The 18,446-nt window shown below is 34.4% G+C and overlaps 2 protein-coding genes across 2 annotated transcripts; both read left to right on the top strand.

The window, feature by feature from the left end:
- The first annotated feature begins 1,391 nt into the window (after positions 1–1,391).
- On the top strand, positions 1,392–9,506 carry LOC108215164 (uncharacterized). Its single transcript, XM_064090226.1, is given in 17 exon segments — positions 1,392–1,895; positions 3,375–3,477; positions 3,894–3,963; positions 4,080–4,118; positions 4,210–4,327; positions 4,415–4,472; positions 5,865–5,941; positions 6,081–6,147; positions 6,150–6,216; positions 6,324–6,383; positions 6,483–6,502; positions 6,592–6,657; positions 6,927–7,094; positions 7,605–7,862; positions 7,935–8,147; positions 8,362–8,633; positions 8,989–9,506. Coding segments are annotated over 17 exon segments (1,881 nt in total). The 5' UTR covers positions 1,392–1,806; the 3' UTR covers positions 9,125–9,506.
- Positions 9,507–11,128: 1,622 nt separating this feature from the next.
- LOC108210928 (histone acetyltransferase GCN5-like) lies at positions 11,129–17,973 on the top strand. Its single transcript, XM_017382390.2, has 13 exons — positions 11,129–11,639; positions 12,838–12,902; positions 13,028–13,108; positions 13,705–13,776; positions 13,984–14,152; positions 14,345–14,388; positions 14,624–14,723; positions 15,046–15,114; positions 15,681–15,735; positions 16,114–16,232; positions 16,807–16,900; positions 17,531–17,672; positions 17,752–17,973. The coding sequence occupies exons 1-13, from the start codon at positions 11,214–11,216 to the stop codon at positions 17,816–17,818; spliced, it is 1,503 nt and encodes a 500-aa protein (XP_017237879.1). The 5' UTR covers positions 11,129–11,213; the 3' UTR covers positions 17,819–17,973.
- The last annotated feature ends 473 nt before the right edge of the window (positions 17,974–18,446 follow it).

Genomic DNA, 18,446 nt, shown 5'->3' on the forward strand with positions numbered 1-18,446 from the left:
TTCTTCATTTGTTTCCGGGTTCCTGTAACAACATACCTCTAAGGATTTGGTAGCACAAAAGGATGAATTTTATCGTGCAATTGAAGATGATAGCAAACCTTCGCCCACCTGCTCGAGAAGATGAATTATAGTTTCGCCTAACCAAACTGTTCTGCTTTGCAAGGTCAAGATGATATCCATGTTGCAGGATCAAACAAGCCGCATGATATCAGCCACGTGGTTCCTGCAATACATACCTCTACGGATCCGGTGGCACAAAAAATGGATATCATCGCGCAATTGAAGATGATAGCATATTTTTACTCATCAACGGTGATATCTTGCTCGAGAAGATGAACTATAGTTTCGCCTAACTAAACTGTTCTTCTTTGCAATGTCGAGAATATTTCTGTGTTGCATGATCAAACAAGTTGTTGGATATCATCCACGTTCATTAATGTGAAATTCATAATTGCCCACTAAGTTTCATTGTTGGTAACAGTGAAATTCACATGCTTGTTTTAAAAAATTATACAGTTTTTTTTAAGTCAGTAACTCTATCTTGTATATGAATCGTAGGATTAAAACTATATCTAACGGTGATTAGCAGGGACTCAAAGGACTGTAAGGAATATGGGTATCTAAGGAGCCCAACTCTCTCTCTATATATATATATATAATTTAGACGATTAAACAATCTTATAATTTGTGAGATAAATGTGAAAAAGTATAAGAAAAAACTCACAATGAACATTTCAATTATGGAATATATGAACAATCCTGAAAAAATATCAAGAAAATTATTATCACTAATAAAATTGTACTTCTATAATAAGAAATAATAATTAATTGACATTGCCGGAATATAATATTATGATATTATTTGCATTCGGATTATCTATACATCTATACATTTAGTTAAAAGAATGTTATTCATAATCATTTTCTGAGATCATTTCACAATCTTAATTATCATACATTATAAATACTACTCCCTCCGTCCCTGAGTAGTATATATTGGGGGACGGGGACGCGGCACGAATTTAATACTCCTGCAAAATGTAATTGTGCAATTTATTTTTAAATTTTTTTTATGAATTAAAGTTTGAATGTTATATTTTTATACAGAAAAAAAAAATCTCAAAAATAAGTTACAGAACTATATTTTATAAGAGTATTGAAATGCGTGTTTAAAACGAAACGTATAGAATTAAATGGGACTGAGTAGCTGTTATGTACTAAAGTCGGAGATTTGTTTTCATCCAAACAAAAACAAGCCCATACCTCACTAAGGCCCAACAGTCAGCCCATTAACAAACCCATGACTAAGGTGCCTCAGAACCGCCCAGCCCATCCAATCAAACCCAAAAGCCTTTAGCCTTCTCCGTTACGAACACGAAATCATAATTATTCGGACCAAAATACCCCTGATTTCATTCCCTCTCTGATCTATCTCTCTCCCTTGTTTAATTTTCACGCAGAGAGCATATGTAAATTGTAAAACACACCTTGACCCATTTATTATATTTGTTTACTCCCCCATTAAGTCAATTAATTAAATCAATATTTGTATTCTACACACATATTTTTCTATTAGTTTTATGATACTGAGCTGATTTGATTTTGTGGGCACCAATCTCTAAGTACAGATTTTTGAAAAAAGAGTTGATCTTTGATCTGGGGTTGTGTGAATCTGAGTGAAAATACAAAAAAATTCAAAGCGAAAGAAGAAAAATTGAATCTTGGAGATTCTTGGACTGGAATCTTGGCTGATGGGTCTTGAAGTGAGGGCCATTGTGTAGCATTGTTGGATTTCTGGGATCAGTGATGAAGGATTTGAGCTGGGTCATAGTGTTTCTGGGCTTGCTTTGTGTATTTCCATCTGGGTTTTCTTTGATTGATGATTTTGGTCAAGCGTAAGTCTTATCTTTTCTTCTTGAATTTGTGTTTTTGGTTTGGAGCATTTTAGTTTGCATAATTGTTGGGGTTTTATTGAGTAAAATGTGATCTTTTAGGGTTTGGATTGATTGATACTGAAATTGTAGTTTGTGTAATATACGTAAACTGAATACATCTGTGGGAATGGTAGTATTGGAGAGATATTTTTAGGTTTTACGTATAACCCGTCCATGATTACACCCAGGGGAATGTGGATAGAATTAGTTAGTTGCTCAGGTAGAAGATGGTTATTGAAACACTGAATGGATGAGAAAAGTCGAACTGCAAAGTTGATTTAGCGTTTGTACTTGCACGATTTATATGGATACTAGATAAGTTAATTATTGGTTGTCTTAGATTTTTGTTTTTTCTGCCTGTCTAGTCATTACGTGGTGATTTTGAGACATAAAATGGGTGCTACATAGAAGTGCTGGAGGAGTTAAAGTAGTTTATTAACTGAATTAACTACCTAGTAGCCACCTTGGAAGATTGAGTTGAATTGCAGATAGCGTACTAAACATAGAATTATTACTAGAACAAAATAAAAACTGATTTCATTATCCTAGAAACACATTTTGGACATCTCTTAAATGCAGCAACAGATCACTCTCGACTTTCACGTCCTCTTCATCTTGTCCATCCTCATTTCAGTCTTCATTTAAAAGCTATGCACACATGAACATGTGAATAAGGGCCGCCTGCAAAAGGAAAGTGATACAAGAATCACATCTACCACCAATAGTATAGTAGTGCTATTCAACCTCTCAATGTTATTCAGTTAGCGCTTAGGGTCTTGGTTGCATCTGTATGGGAAAATTTTCATCCGTTATGATATTTGACAGATCTTTCTTTTAAACTTTAGACTTTGCGCGCAACACTTTCATAACACTTATTCTGTACTAGCATTATATTGGAATTGTACTGACTATTTAGGGACTGTCTGGAGGCAAAAATATGTAAAGATTATTTGGCTGCTTTTGTCTTGCTCATATCTTGTATTCTTCTTCGTAATATTGCACCGTATTTTTGCAGACTTGACTGATTCTGGTGTCTGTTTTGTGAGCTTTTAAAAAACGCCATGCTATACACAGACATAATTTTATGGATAATTACATGCAATACTGCATTTATTACTATTTTATCTTTGCTTTCCAACTTGTAGCGGTTTGTCTGTCACATATAATAACTTCCCTTATGTAAAAAACAAAACATTAAATATCGGGTTTTGGGAATGAGATTCATAAAGACTTAGATGATGTGGGATTTTTGATTATGGGTGTATATCTTTAGTTAGTAGTTACCATATACTAATGCAAATAACTCCCACCTGCTTCATTGGTTGCTGTGATCCTTTTTCTTACACGGACAGTCATCTTATGTTCATTACTTCATTTTCTATCTCAATTCCAACTTGGAAACACAACAATTAAGTATGTTCCGTTTCATTTGCTTTTTAGGTTTCCCATTGTAGAACCTGATCCTGGTCATACAAAACTTCGCCTTGCGAGGGATGGACTGGAAGCAATTAAGAGGATTACTACTCCAATTGCGGCTGTCGCTGTAAGCTTTACATCTATAGCAGTTTTAGTTTTATACTTGTATGTCTATGTTTGTTTACTAAATATCAACTTATATGTATAAACTTATAATACTAGTTCGTATTAATAAATCAGCCTTTCTTCTGTTAATCTCAGTTTTACATTTTTCAGTTGTTAAATATTGTTTCTTGTGTCTAAAAATGAAATAACATGTATTTTTTTTAACAAATTATTATAAATTATTATTTTTTATATACAAGATCAGAAGTAAGAAAAACTTATGCCTGACTACCTTTTTCTGATACACATGAAAATCAAAGGGGGACTATAGAAGTGTTATGGAGTAAGCATATTGGACCCCTATCCTTCACACCCCCTCACCTTTCTGGAGTAATATTAATTTTTTTTCCAATATAATTTTTATGGGTGTCTTAACAGGTAATTGGTCCGTATCGCTCTGGAAAATCTTTTCTGCTTAATCAGCTTCTCTCACTATCTTGCAACGAAGGTGCACCCTTATACCTTGTTATTGTTTAGTTTGAAAATGAAGTATTCACTCTTGGTAGTATCTCTAATTCTGGTTTTCAAACGAACTCTTCAATCATGGTGTTTGCGTATTTGCAGGTTTTGGCGTTGGGCACATGCGTGATACTAAAACAAAAGGTGGCTGCTAGGTTTTATCGTGATGCTTTATATTTGCATGCTTATTAACTTGTAGATATCACTTACAACATCCACTTTTGATCCTCTACAGGTATATGGGTATGGGGAACTCCTGTTGTGGTAGATATTGATGGAGTTAAAACATCCGTCTTTTATCTTGACACAGAGGGGTTTGAAAGTATCGGGAAGTCAAATGTTTATGATGACAGGTGAATCTTAGAGCTACAGTTTTGCCGTCATTGTGTCTCAGATGTTTTATATGGTGGTTCCTGAATTTCCGTTTCCTGGCATTTCAGGATTTTTGCATTGGCAACTGTTCTGAGTTCCGTGCTTATCTATAATTTGCCTGAAACGGTTTGTTATCCTGCTTGTAACATATTATTTTATATAAATTTCTCAAGAGGCTCAGACAAACACACACACGCCCATGTACTAGCATATTTGCCTGCAACCTACCACTTCTGCATCTAGATTTTAGGTTAGAGATTGCTGGTTAATTCTCTATCATCACTGTAGCTGCTTTAGAATTATAGACACATCAGTTGCCAGTTGGTATACATTTAATCGTGTATGCAATGTAAGAATAAAATATCAATGAGCACAGACTGATAGTTCATATGGCCTCTAGATGGCTATGAAGCGAGTAGTTCTGTTTGAAGGACTACTATTATTGATTTAAGACTATTAGACTATCAGTATTACTCGTTAATATCTGTAATACAATTCTTCTCAAAATAATATTTATGGGCTAATATTAATGATATTTGGGATCGTTTAATGACTTCAGTCACATGCTTTTATGTTTGATTGACTTTCGTTCTTAGTTTTGATGCAAGTAATCTTAAGGATCTTAAAATTTTGTAATGACAAGAGAGGAAATGATAGAAAATTGAAGTAAAAACATTGATGACTTTCTAGATTTGTGTAAAAGTTGGTACAGACTCTAATGAAAAGTGCTTATCTGAGTGTTGTGCCCTTGAAATTTGTAAAAATTGCCGGACGTGCTTATCATATTGTTCTTACAAATAAGGACAATATTTGTGATAAAAGAAACATCTCACTAAATCTATATCCCGCTATGTGGCTCTTTTAGTCTTTTACCTTTCTCGTTAGGAGAATAAGAATAGATAATTGTGCCTATAATAGTTGTGATATTAGAGGCCTGACCAGGAAATAGATTATATGTGATGTAAAGCTGATTATAATACTATATGAAGGGATTTATACCATCAAATGTGTTTGTCATGCATATTTTTGGAAGATCGATTTCAGTTCATGTTTGGTAATGCCTTGATGGACAACATCTTTTTTATCATTTGTCATAGGCTCATAGGTGAGCTAGGGGATTGCAGAACAAATTTTAATATGATATTTATAAAGGTGTTCAAGTCGAAACGGGAATAAAAAATAATCTGGGGAGATTTAGCAAAATAAAAATAAAAATCTTAGGAGTGTGAAAGAAGTTGAAGGTAGCAAAGCAGGGAAAACTTTTAGGACTAGATCACTGTATTGTGCATGCTTGTATTATCTCTCTAGTCTGTGTATAGTAGGCACTTCACAGTATTCATGAGATAGAAGAGCAGTCTGATAGAAACGTCTGCAGTTAGAAATCTTGCATGGCCCTGTAATTTATTCTGGAATTGGATGCTTTCACACCCATAGACCATAAACATCTATTAACTCTCATGTCATATATGGATTTTTATGTGTAGATATTAATATTACTTTTATCTTTTGCATGCCTAGATTCGTGAAGCAGACATATCTCGATTGTCATTTGCAGTTGAGCTTGCTGAAGAGTTCTACGGAAGGTGTGCACTTCAATAATGAAAGATGTCAATTAATTCTGCATGATCTGGCATTTAATAAATCTTCATCTTTATTAATTCGTTTTCTTTTGCTCAACACTGACTCGTTTGTTTGATATTCTTTTGCCACAGGGTGAAGGTAATCTCAAGCCACACTAATAAATATGCTGTTCAATGTATCAATCACATGTTTCTGTGGATATTCATTGTTTAACCGAGTTTGTTTCAGGGGCAAGATGTTGCCTTCGAACCAGCTAAGCTCCTATGGCTTATACAACGTGACTTCTTGCGTATGTTTGATTTGATTTGATTTGATTTGATTTAGATGGGCCGTGTAGTTCCCTCTCTGGTAATTGCTTATGTTTTTGTCATTTACGAGCTTGATTGACATTTACAGAAGGAAAGTCGGTGAAAGAAATGGTGGATCAAGCTCTTCAACATGTTCCTAATTCTGACGGTCAGTTTTCCATTAATGTCTGGTTTAACGGTGATATTTGTACCTTCCACAAGTATGTGTCAAAAAAATTTGGATTAAAGGTGCTGATTTTTATTGCAGGTGACAAATACATTGATCAGGTATGCTCTTTCGGTCTTTCCTAAATCTTAGAGAGTAAAATCACATACAAATTGAAATTCACCTTGCGTGGTTTCTGATATTCATTCAGATTAATCACATCCGCGATTCCTTAGCTATTATGGGTGACAATAGCACAGCCTTTAGCTTACCTCAGGTATTATTTTTTGTTACATTTATACTCTTGCACTTGCTAGTAGGTTGAAGACACTGTATACCTTTAGCTCTCATTTTATGTTTTGTTGAAATAAGACTCTGTTAGCAATTCTTCATTGTTATTGTGACTTTCATGAGAACAACTACACATGTGGTGTGAGTATCAATGCCCTTGACAAATTAATCAGCATCTCTGGTAGTAATTTCATGTGTGATAAGCTGCAATTTTTTCTTGTGCACTTGCTTCATCGAAGTTGTCTTTCCAAACAGCCTCATCTTCAGCGGACAAAGCTTTGCGAGTTAAAGGATGGCGATCTTGATCCAGTTTATGTTAAGAAGCGAGATCAATTAAAACAACTTGTTGTATCTGTCATTCGTCCAAAAGTTGTGCAAGGCAAATTTTTAAATGGGAAGGAGTTTGTATCTTTTCTAGAGCAGGTACGTTGTTCTACCCAACCTATTCTTTTTGTACTGTAAAAATGTTATGAATTAACTAGGTTCATATTTCATAAGCTATCAAGAACCAGAATGCGAGCTTAGTAGTTTTGAAGTGGAAATCAACCACTAATTACTGTGGCTTCCTTGCTAATGTGGTTGCATCACATTTAGGACCCCCATATAGGCTAAAATAACTGTGTAATAGTGTGAAATCGAAAGTGATTCTTGTGAGTGCTATAAAAGCTTTAGATAGGATGTATTTCATGAATGTTCCACACTTTCTTTTTGTTGTTAATAACCGAGTGTAACTTCTCATTGCATATCCTTTAAGGTACATCTGGTACATCACGCTGTGCAAATCTTTATATTAATCCTAAATATCAAACTCAACTATTGCTAGATAGGTGAATAAGATAGTGGTGTTGCAGAAGAGGGCTGTGATATTATTGTCTCGCTTTACATATCTTTTTCTGTGCATTCTCTGTTGATTAGAAAATATTTACATTGCAGATCCTTGAAGCCTTGAATAAGGGAGAGATCCCTACAACAGGTTCTCTAGTAGAGGTTTTTAACAAGGGTATTCTGGAGCGATGTCTGAAATTGTACAATGATAGGATGCAAAAAGTGGTTTTACCCGTCTCTGAGGAGTCTTTGCAAGCAGCTCATGAAGCTTCAAGAGAAGTATCATTAAAGTCTTTTGATGAGCAACATTTTGGTCGTCACCATGCAAAAAAGTCAGTTGAAAAATTGGATGAAGAAATTGATAAGGTATGTATATCTCCAACCTAGTACTGGACATTGGGAGTGGATAAACCTCTACTTAAAAAAAATTCTCTGCAGGTGCATAAGAATGTCATTATGGCAAATGAATACCATTCTGCAAAGTTATGTGAAGGATTATATACTAGGTGCGAGGACAAAATGGACCAACTTCAAGTCCTTAGACTTCCATCCATGGCAAAATTTAATGCAGGTTTCCTCCAGTGCAACAGAAGTTTCGAAAAGGAATGTGTTGGCCCATCAAAAACCAGCTATGAGAATAGAATGATGAAGGTGTTTTGTCAGTATTTATTTTGAATTTTTGATCATTGTTTCAGGAATCACTTTCCTCTTCAGTATTCTTGTGTATTATAACAATAATAATAATAAAAAAAAATTCTTGCACTTCATAATAATGATAATGTAAGAGCTTAATTGTTACAAAAACCTGTGTAAGTAAAATGTTACTCGTATTGGTAATTTATGCACTTGCTATATGGTTTTGCAGATGTTAGGGAAATCAAAGTCCCTGTTTATTAAAGAATATAATCATCGCCTCTATAATTGGTTGGTGGGCTTTTCTCTTGTCATGGTGGTGGTGGGAAGGTTTATTATCAAGTTCTTTCTGATTGAGATGGGAGCGTGGATAATGTTTATATTCTTAGAGACATACACGAGGATGTTTTGGTCAGCGGAGTCTCTTTATTACAACCCAGTTTGGCATTTTGTAGTAGCGACCTGGGAAACACTTGTTTACAGCCCTGTTCTTGATTTGGACAGGTAATAATAACTTCATCGCTTTACTTATGGTACATCATTTGTATTCCTAAAGGTAGTTTTAGGTGGAAATCAAGATATTTTACCTGGGGTTTAACGAATTTCTTGCTGAGCACATACATTGCCTATGCATTATTTTCAACTATATATCACTATTATTGGAGAATCGTCATGTTCATGATGCAAGCTTTATGGAATTCTTTTCACGTTGTTTCTCTTCTTTGACCAGAAGATACTCATTGGTCTTTGTCACATTGAGATGAACTAGCCTAGAAGCTCTTGTTTTATATGTATATATAAATTTCATAACATATGCTAGAATCTTACAGTTACAGTTTGCTTTTAATTGTTGACACAGATGGGCCATTCCTCTTGGTATAATAGTATTTGTCTTGGTAATTTATTGGCGGTGTTATGGAAGGAGAAAACATGGTTCCCAGTGGCTTTTGCCGATGTACAACAACAATCCAAAAGATCGACGAAGATCAGAATAAATTGATCACATTGTTGTGTTATCGCGGTGAAGTCTACCACTTTTATACAAAGCAGGACGGATCACGGTTGATGATACTTCGTTGGTTCATATTTACGCACCCCTGTAACTGTAGCACATAGCAAATTTTACTACTACAACCTTAAATGGTGTTCGATGTATACTAGTGGACAGTTAACTTTTATTCTTCCTCGAGGAGCTGGGAATCTGCAACTTAATAGCTAGCTAGGAACACAAATTTTTTAGTTAAATTTCGTAAAAATGTTCTATTTTACTTGTTGGTTACTTGGGATAAATTTTTGGAGGTGGTCTGAAGGTCTGGTTATTATTTGAATTTTTACATAATTTGTTGCTCCAGTATATATTTTAGGGACTTTTTTGCAGTTTTGGTTGGTGCATATTATTTATTCTTTCTCGGCTTTTGTATAACATGCAAATGTGGGTTATAATTCCCACTTCCCAGAGCATTATGTTATTTATCAATTATAACTTCATAAATTTATATTCCAATCAACATTTTTGTAAAGACAGTATATTTCGATTCAACTAGGATTAATAATTATTCGATCAGATCCATATTCAAATTAACTTATATAAATTTATTCGGATTCAACATAAGTATGAATATAATTTGACATAAGTATGAATATAATTTGTTCAGATTCAACACAAGTTCAAATATCAATCTTTGTGTATTCTCGGATACTAAAAACTCATTTTTGTAGATTTGTATTCATAAAACATAATTATGAAATTATAAATATCTGAATATTTGTTTACGCTATATTAAATTATTTGTGGAGAATTTATATTGATGTAAAATATTATTTGCATGATGTAAATTTTATATAGTTAACGAATTCGATTCGAGTATTTTTATCAAATTAGTCGAATTATTCTACATAAATAATTAAATATGATTAGGTATCAAAATGATAAGAGGATATTCGTTCGAACTGTAAAATCGAATTTGAATTTTTTCAATTTCAGCAAACCAATTAAATCTCTATATCTGGTTCAAACTTGAAGTCATTTATCTCATCGGACACCACACCTCACTCAAAAATCAAAATACATGACCAATTAATAAAATCTCAGCACAAAATCGAATTAACTAATCTAACAGACTTTGTTTCACAAACACAAAAAAACTAAGGGAAATCTACAAAACTACCTATCTTTTCTTTTATTGTTTTCAAAAATACTACCTTCCAGAATTATTTTTAAAAATACCTTTTCATAATTTTTTTTTCCAAAAATACTGTTTGCAACTTTTGCAACCTCATTTGCAACTACAGGCGGCGCCAGCCGTGTTGCAGCCTCAGTTATATATATATATATATATATATATATCGATTCCGAAAATGAGGTCGAAAATGACATTTGAAAACTGGAACTTGAAATCAGGATTTGTAATTGCATATATGGTTGCATATGGTTGTATTCAGTTGCATATGGTTGCATTCAGTTGATTCTATTGTAATCTAATGGCCCCGCCAGGGACACACCATACATCTGTTGTTACTTACAGTTTTCAGTTGCATTTAGTTGCAACTGAGGTTGCAAAAGTTGCAACTGCAGTTGCAACCTCATTTGCAACTATATATAGTTTTCAGTTGCATTTAGTTGCAACTTCATTTGCAACCTCATTTGCAACTTTTGCAACCTCATTTGCAACTTACAGTTTTCAGTTGAACTAGTTGCAATTGCAGTTGCAACAGTTGCGACAGCTGCAACATTCCATTTTTATTTGCAACTTTTGCAACCTCATTTGCAACTTTTGCAACCTCATTTGCAACTTTTACGGCTGCGCCGCCCAAGGTTGCAAAAGTTGCAAATCATATTTTGAAATTTTTTTTTATGAAAAGGTATTTTTAAAAACAATGAAAAAGATGGTTGTATTTTTAAAAAACTAATTTTACAGATGGGTATTTTTAAAAAGATCCCAAAAACTAATCTGATAGACTATCCTCGACCCGGAATATATTTATCGAAAACCATGATACCAAAACAAAACCCCTCCATATTTTAACATTTCCGTTCCAAAAATTTCAAAACCCCATTCTCAAGCCCTAATTCCCCCCACCCAAATGGACCCACACTTACCGGCGCCGGTGCGTTCACTCCCCTCCCACACGCCGTCGCCCTCCCACTCTGCCTCCGCCTCCGCCACCTCCTCCCTCCACAAACGCAAGCGCGCGTCCCCTCACGCGCCGCCCTTCACCTCCCCCTCCAACGACGACCTCGAGAGCATCAGCGGCCGCACCTCCTCCTCCGACGAACAAGTCGTCGACGAAGACGAGGACGACTACGACGCCGCCATCCGCACCTTCACTTCCTCGAGGCTGGAGAAACCTGGAAATGCGAAGAACAAGACGGAGAATCTCGCGAAAGTCGAGGCGAAGGAGAGCGGCGCGGGGTTGGTGGTGAAGGAGGATAGCGTGAAGAGTATTTTTACGGAGAATATTCAGACGAGTGGCGCGTATAGCGCCAGAGAAGAGAATTTGAAGCGTGAGGTAGTTTTCGAGTTTTTGTTGTTTTTCGATATGTATGTGTACCATTTAGCTGAGAATAGTTAGAATGTATATGTTTACGGAGAATGTACAGAATAGTGGTGGAGTGTGACTGTGTGAGAAGAGAATTTGAAGTTAGAATGTATATGTTTACGGAGAATGTACAGAGTAGTGGTGGAGTGTGAGAAGAGAATTTGAAGCGTGAGGTTGTTTTTGGATATGTATGCGTAGCATTTAGTTGAGAATAGTTAGAATGTTATGTTTACGGAGAATGTACAGAGTAGTGGTGGAGTGTGAGAAGAGAATTTGAAACCCGAGGTAGTTTTTAATTTTTTTTATCAAGTGCTGTTTTTCATTATGTATGTGTGGCATTTAGTTGAAAACAGTTGGAATATATGTGTGTATGGAGAATGTATTTTTTAACTTTTATCTTATTGTATTGCAGATTTTCGATGTGTATGTGTGGCATTTAGTTGAGAATAGTTAGGATGTATATGTTTACGGAGAATGTGCAAAGTAGTGGTGTAGGGTGAAAAAAGAACTTGAAACACGAGGTAGTTTTTAACGTTTTTTAATTAATTGCTGGTTTTCAATATGCATGTGTGGCATTTAGTTTAGAACAGTTAGAATATATCAGTTAACGGAGAATATAGTTTTCAACTTTTAGTTTTCAGTTTTGCTGATTTTCAAAATATATGTGTGGCAATTGGGAATTGGTGATGACTTATAGGGAAAAGTAAACTTGTGCTGTTTTTTGGAATATTTGCAGCTTTTCTGTAATTGAGATGCACTATTATTATCTGAATCTTTGCTAATTTTCTTTTGATTTTTTTTAAGACACTTTGCTTTGAACTTGTTATAATTCAATTCATATAGAACTTGTATCTGCACGTTGGTGTATATATTTTTTAGCTCTTTAGCTTATTGTGATTAAAAAATATCGCATTCACTTTTTTTCCCTAAAATTTCTGAAGAGATATATTTAGCTCTTAATAATTTCATTGCCCCCCACCCCACTGAGGGCAGCAGTGTGCCATTTTAAGTCCGATTGCTGGTGGTTGTTACTCATTAGAGCTTTTTTACTTTAGCTTGTAAGAATGTGATTTAGTAGCATAAGTTGTTTGTTGTGGTAATATATTGCTTTTAATCTACTTGTCTATTCCAAGTCACCCTTCAATCAAGCAATTATGGAATTTTATAGGAGGAAGCAGGACAACTCACGATTGCATGTGTAAGAAATGATGGTATTGACGACCACATGGTTTGGTATCTATTCTTTTCTCTTACGCATGTCTATTGGTTGCCATATATAGATTGCAAACTTGCAGTATTCTCAGTAATTGAGTTTTTTAACATATAATTAATTTGATTACATTGTGGTGGTTGCATAGGTTAATAGGATTGAAGAATATCTTTGCCAGACAACTGCCAAATATGCCAAAGGAGTACATTGTTCGTCTTGTAATGGACAGGTATTTTTTGTCAGCAGTCAATAGATTGTTAGAGCACAAAATAACGAGTAACAACAATAATGACCCTGTTTGTAAAGGAATCTTCATTCAATTACAAAGCTTCTTGATTGGAGTTATCAGCAGAACTGTTAGAAATTCACACACAAACCCTCAAATATGTTTTATGTATTTATTTGAGCCATGAAGCAACTAAGATTTTGGGATAATTATATCTTGTGTATTAGAGGTCATTAATAAATCCATTCCAAACTTTTTATAACACTGTCACATCCACGCATTTTATTAAATCAAGACACTTATAATAGATACTGTTTCAGGGTGCATTTTCCTCTTCTATAATGAGAAGTACCGAGTTTGCTATAGTATGCATCTCAAGGACTTTGAGTAGAATTTTTTTTATGCAAGTTCAGCTCATGTTCGGTCAAGTGCTACCATTCTTAAGAACCGTATATACACGGCTGTTTGTGTTTGTTTCTTGAAGGCAGAGATATCATATGAGCTAGTTTATTGAATTCACGATGCCTCTTGTAACTACCAGATGCTTTGTGTATCTCTATGATTCAATGACGCATAATTTTTCAACTTGTTTGTTGCAGAAGCCATAAATCTGTAATGCTTGTCAGACGTAACACAGTAGTTGGTGGGATAACATACCGACCATATTTAAGGTATTAGTGTTATAATGTTGTTTTCATTCTTTATTGTTCTTTTCTATTCTGGGTTACGTTAAATATTTTCAGTCTAGATTGGTAAAATTAAATAATATAATATGAAATCTGAGGTGTGGAGCTATATTGCAGTATTGGAAATACGCATATAATTTGAAAAGATTACACTGTGAATCCATTGTTGATATCGCTCTATGACTCCTGTAGCCAGAAGTTTGGCGAGATAGCTTTTTGTGCAATAACATCCGATGAACAAGTAAAGGGTTATGGTACTAGATTGATGAATCATTTAAAGCAGCATGCACGTGATGTTGATGGGTTGACACATTTTCTGACTTATGCTGACAATAACGCTGTTGGATATTTTAATAAACAGGTTAGAGGGGTTTCCTGCTTATGCAGTTATTAAAATATTTTTTTCTTTCTATGTTATGTGTTGGCTCAGTTTTAACAGACTAGCAGCCTTTTTTTTACTGTTGACTGATTTCTGACAGCATTTGTTTCATACGCTCCTCCTGTATGAAGTATTTCTTTCAAGTTAACTTGTTTATGTATTTTCTTATTACAGGGCTTTACTAAAGAAATTTACTTGGAGCAAGAGCGCTGGCATGGGTATGTATGCACAACCCCTCTTCTTCTTTGTTTTGGTGCAGAAATTATAGTTTTTTAGAAGCCTTGAACAGCTGATGCTGCTTTATTTTTTCCCCCTTTTAGAAGCCTTGAACAGCGATATTGCTGTACAAGTGAATATATATCTAGTCTCTACATGAGACATTAATTGCGATTTACTTTCGAAGATCAATATTTGTGTGCTTATAAGGTCTTCGTATGATCTCTATATGTCCAGGTATATCAAAGATTATGACGGGGGGATCCTTATGGAGTGCAAAATTGATCCCAAGCTGCCATACACTGATTTGTCAACTATGATCCGACGTCAGAGGCAGGTAGTAGGAATTGGCAGAGCTTGTTTTAAGTTTTAAACTGTATATCCTTTTCAAAACTGAATAAAAAACATTAATTGTATCACATTGTTACTGCTTTTGGATCGGTCTATTCTGTCTTGTGAGCCACTTTAATGGTTTTTTAGTCTTTAAGAAAAGGTTGAAGATGTGAAATTTAAACACCAGAATATTGATTTATTTTTTTTTTGAAGTATCAATAAAGCAAAGCAAGCGCTTGCATTCAGACATTTTTAAGTTTATCTTTTTTTTGTTGGTTCATATTTGTAAGTAACATATGAAAATGTATTTCTGCTGGCCATGGCAGGCAATTGATGAAAAGATCCGTGAACTATCAAATTGTCACATTGTCTACACTGGAATTGATTTTCAGAAGGTACAGCTCGTCTTTGACTGCCCTCTGTAAATTTTTTACGGCAAGAATATAATCTTGATATCTGATAGTGTTGAATACATTCATAGTTTATTCTAATTGTTAGTCCTGGGAAAGAAAAGACATAGCAGTCATTTTCTATCTACTAGTATAAGTTGTATGTCTTCTTTGAATATGATGAGCTTGATCAGGGTTATCCTTAACAAATTATTTTTATGTTTTCTAGTGAGGAAGCCCGTCTCATCAGCTCTCAAGTTCTTGCATTAAATTTTCTTATACCAAATTATACCCTACTTTTTCCTGAACACTCCAATTTCTATAATCTGTTACTGAATTAATCTTGAACAAGACCCTAGAATGTAGTGCTTCACCAAACCTTGTAATCCCTCATGTTACATAAAATACACTTGACTAGTTGTGGTTCAACACTCATTTAATCATTTATATTCTGGACAATATACTTATACAGTGAAATATGTTTTGTACTGTGATATTCTACTTGCTGCTTAAGTATTACTGTAATGTATACCACTGGTGTCTCCCTAATCCAATGTAAATATCTGCTTCAGAAAGAAGCTGGTGTACCTAAAAAGCTCATCAAAGTTGAGGATATTCCTGGTTTGAGTAAGTTTTTCATTTCCCTGTATTTATCTTTGCTAGATGTCCCATATTTATCTGAGTAAGATTATCATGTCTAAAAATAATGAGGGACTTTGCAGTTTTATTTCAATTCTGCAGAATAATTGTATAACTAAGTACAAAATACATATTTTATTGTATAAAATGTTGAATGAATTAAATCTTGTGCATGATTGAGCAGAAGCAACAAGAAGTTGACTATTAATTCTAAAAGACATTGTTTACAACAAGAATGCTGCCTGATCTCTTGGATATTTAGTTGATGTATTCAATTAATAGATGTGAATCTGATATGAGATGACCACAAGTGGCATTCATTTCCATCTGAATATTAATTCAAAGTTGGTTTGACATTCATAACAGGAGAGGCTGGATGGAGTCCTGATCAGTGGGGTCATTCTCGTTTTAAAACGGTGAATGCTTCAGCTGACAGCACAGCTAATCAAAAGTCATTGACTAGCTTCATGCGTACACTTCTTAAGGTAAGTACACTTATATGCTTGGACAGCTTGATTATTGGTATTTGAATTTATTTATCTAAAATTTTTGATCTAAACTATGAAATTTATTCGTGTTTAGTTATTCTTTATATTAAATCTGGTGTATATATGTACATGAATGACTACTCAAGAGTCAAGTGACTTGTCAAGGCTCCACTTGGCGCCGTGATAACCTTGCCCATTTCTCCTTTATTACATTATAGTGTTGAATACTTTGTGATCTATATACACCATTCCCACAAAATCTGACTCCATATATATTTTGCGGTGAAGTGTGAACATGGAAATACTTTTAAATTTTGTAATATCTACAAATAGGAAGTCTTTATGCAGAACAGAGCAAGTATTTCCCAAGTAGTGCCTGTTAATTGTGATAAAATTGTAAAGTCTTTTGGAAAGACCCAGATAATATAGGTTAATTGTGATAAAAATGTAAAGACTTGAAAATTAACTGGTTTTGACTAGTAGGAAATTGGCTTACCCTTGGTTACTGCCCCGCCCTCTTTTGTTTTTTTTGTACAATAAAATTATGTGCGAGTACTCTCCCTTTGTGCAGGCAATGTATGACCATCCTGATGCTTGGCCGTTCAAGGAACCAGTTGATTCACGTGATGTGCCTGATTATTATGACATAATAAGAGATCCAATGGGTAAGAAATAAAGCAGAATAGTTTTTTTCTCTTGAAGGCATAGATTAGTGAATTGTGTTTGCCAGGTTTACATTATTGTCATGGATTATTGCATCTTCTTAGAAATTGCCTGATTACAGTTAATCTTTCATGCTTTCTTGTTTCCAACCGTCTTTTTAAAAACGTATGCCAAATATTACAGAAAAATACAGTTGTGGCAATTGTTGAAAGTGTATGATATATTTTTAACAAAGTTTGAATTACATATATACTGATGAGATCCACATATATCTATTTTTCTTCAAGTCACTAATGTATGTAGAAATGGTAAATTTTATAATGCATAGAACCTCACTTAAATTGTAAAGATATAAAGTTTAAAACTGAAATTACAGTGCAGGTGAAATTTACATTTCATTATTAGTCTTCATCTTCTGTCCACTCACCACTGTTGCATCTCCTGTATTGTAAGATGTGATATATATAGTTGGAGTATTAAGACAGTCCAACTTCATTCTTCTTTTCTGCTATACACTTTCACAATTGTTGTTTCTTATAATTCCTTGCTCCATTTGCTTGAAATATCCAACTTTTCTAAGTGGGCAGTAGTAAAACATTTCTAAATTACTTGGACATTATTTTGGATTGTAGATTTAAAGACGATGTCGAAGCGAGTCGAGTCAGAGCAATACTACGTGACATTCGAGATGTTTGTTGCTGATGCAAGGAGGATGTTTTCCAATGCACGAACATACAATTCTCCTGAAACCATATACTATAAATGTTCAACCAGGTTCGATGCTGCAACTTCGTACTCTATATGCTTTTTGCAGTTCCTAAAACTTAGCTGATATCAATATTGTTGTATACAGGTTGGAAGCGCATTTCTCCACAAAGGTTCAAACAGCTCTTCAGGCGTGTCTCAAAATTCAACAGTAATTCAAGGGAAGTTGTAGATTTGACAAGGGGCTCGTAATTTGTATCAGTGCAGAAGTGAATTTGTCACACTGTCCCTGCTAATGCCCCAAGAATGTTGTATTAACATACATGTACTGTTTCTTTTCCTGAATCTAACTTTAGTGGACTTCTAGTAAGATTTAATGGTTTGAGTGGACAATAGAACCTCCATCTACAACAATAGTCTCCCCTATAATTTTAATCTCTCCATTGGGCGGTGGTTTTATTTTGGAAATATAGACACTTCTGAGAATGAGCATCAAAATAAATACCTTTTGAAGGTAAAAGTACCAATTTTTTTAGATAAACGAGAACCGAACAGTCGCTTCCTTTTCTGGGAAAAAAATAGCCTTTCAATGATAAGGGATTTGCTTGGTTCAATTTAATTATATCCTTGTGCTTTTCTATTTTTTTTTTTAAATTTAAAGATGCATCCCTGGATCTTGGTATTAATTGCTAAACTAGTTTCAAATATGAAGTTCGTTTGAAAGGAAATTATCAAGAAAATAAGTACAAACAAGAAATTGTAAATCATGTTACAATTATGATGACATTGATTTTAGTGGTATGAATATTTTCTTGGTGGAATTCTCATCAATATAATCGAAAG

This window comes from Daucus carota, chromosome 3 (assembly GCF_001625215.2).
Source record: "Daucus carota subsp. sativus chromosome 3, DH1 v3.0, whole genome shotgun sequence".
NCBI lineage: Eukaryota > Viridiplantae > Streptophyta > Magnoliopsida > Apiales > Apiaceae > Daucus > Daucus carota.

Bases quoted from the DNA above. Each gene is read 5' to 3' on its own strand.
- LOC108210928 (XM_017382390.2), top strand. From the start codon at position 11,214: ATGGACCCACACTTACCGGCGCCGGTGCGTTCACTCCCCTCCCACACG. The intron at 14,724-15,045 runs GTAGTAGGAATT...TGGCCATGGCAG, and splicing joins TGATCCGACGTCAGAGGCAG to GCAATTGATGAAAAGATCCG. The intron at 17,673-17,751 runs GTTCGATGCTGC...TGTTGTATACAG, and splicing joins TACTATAAATGTTCAACCAG to GTTGGAAGCGCATTTCTCCA.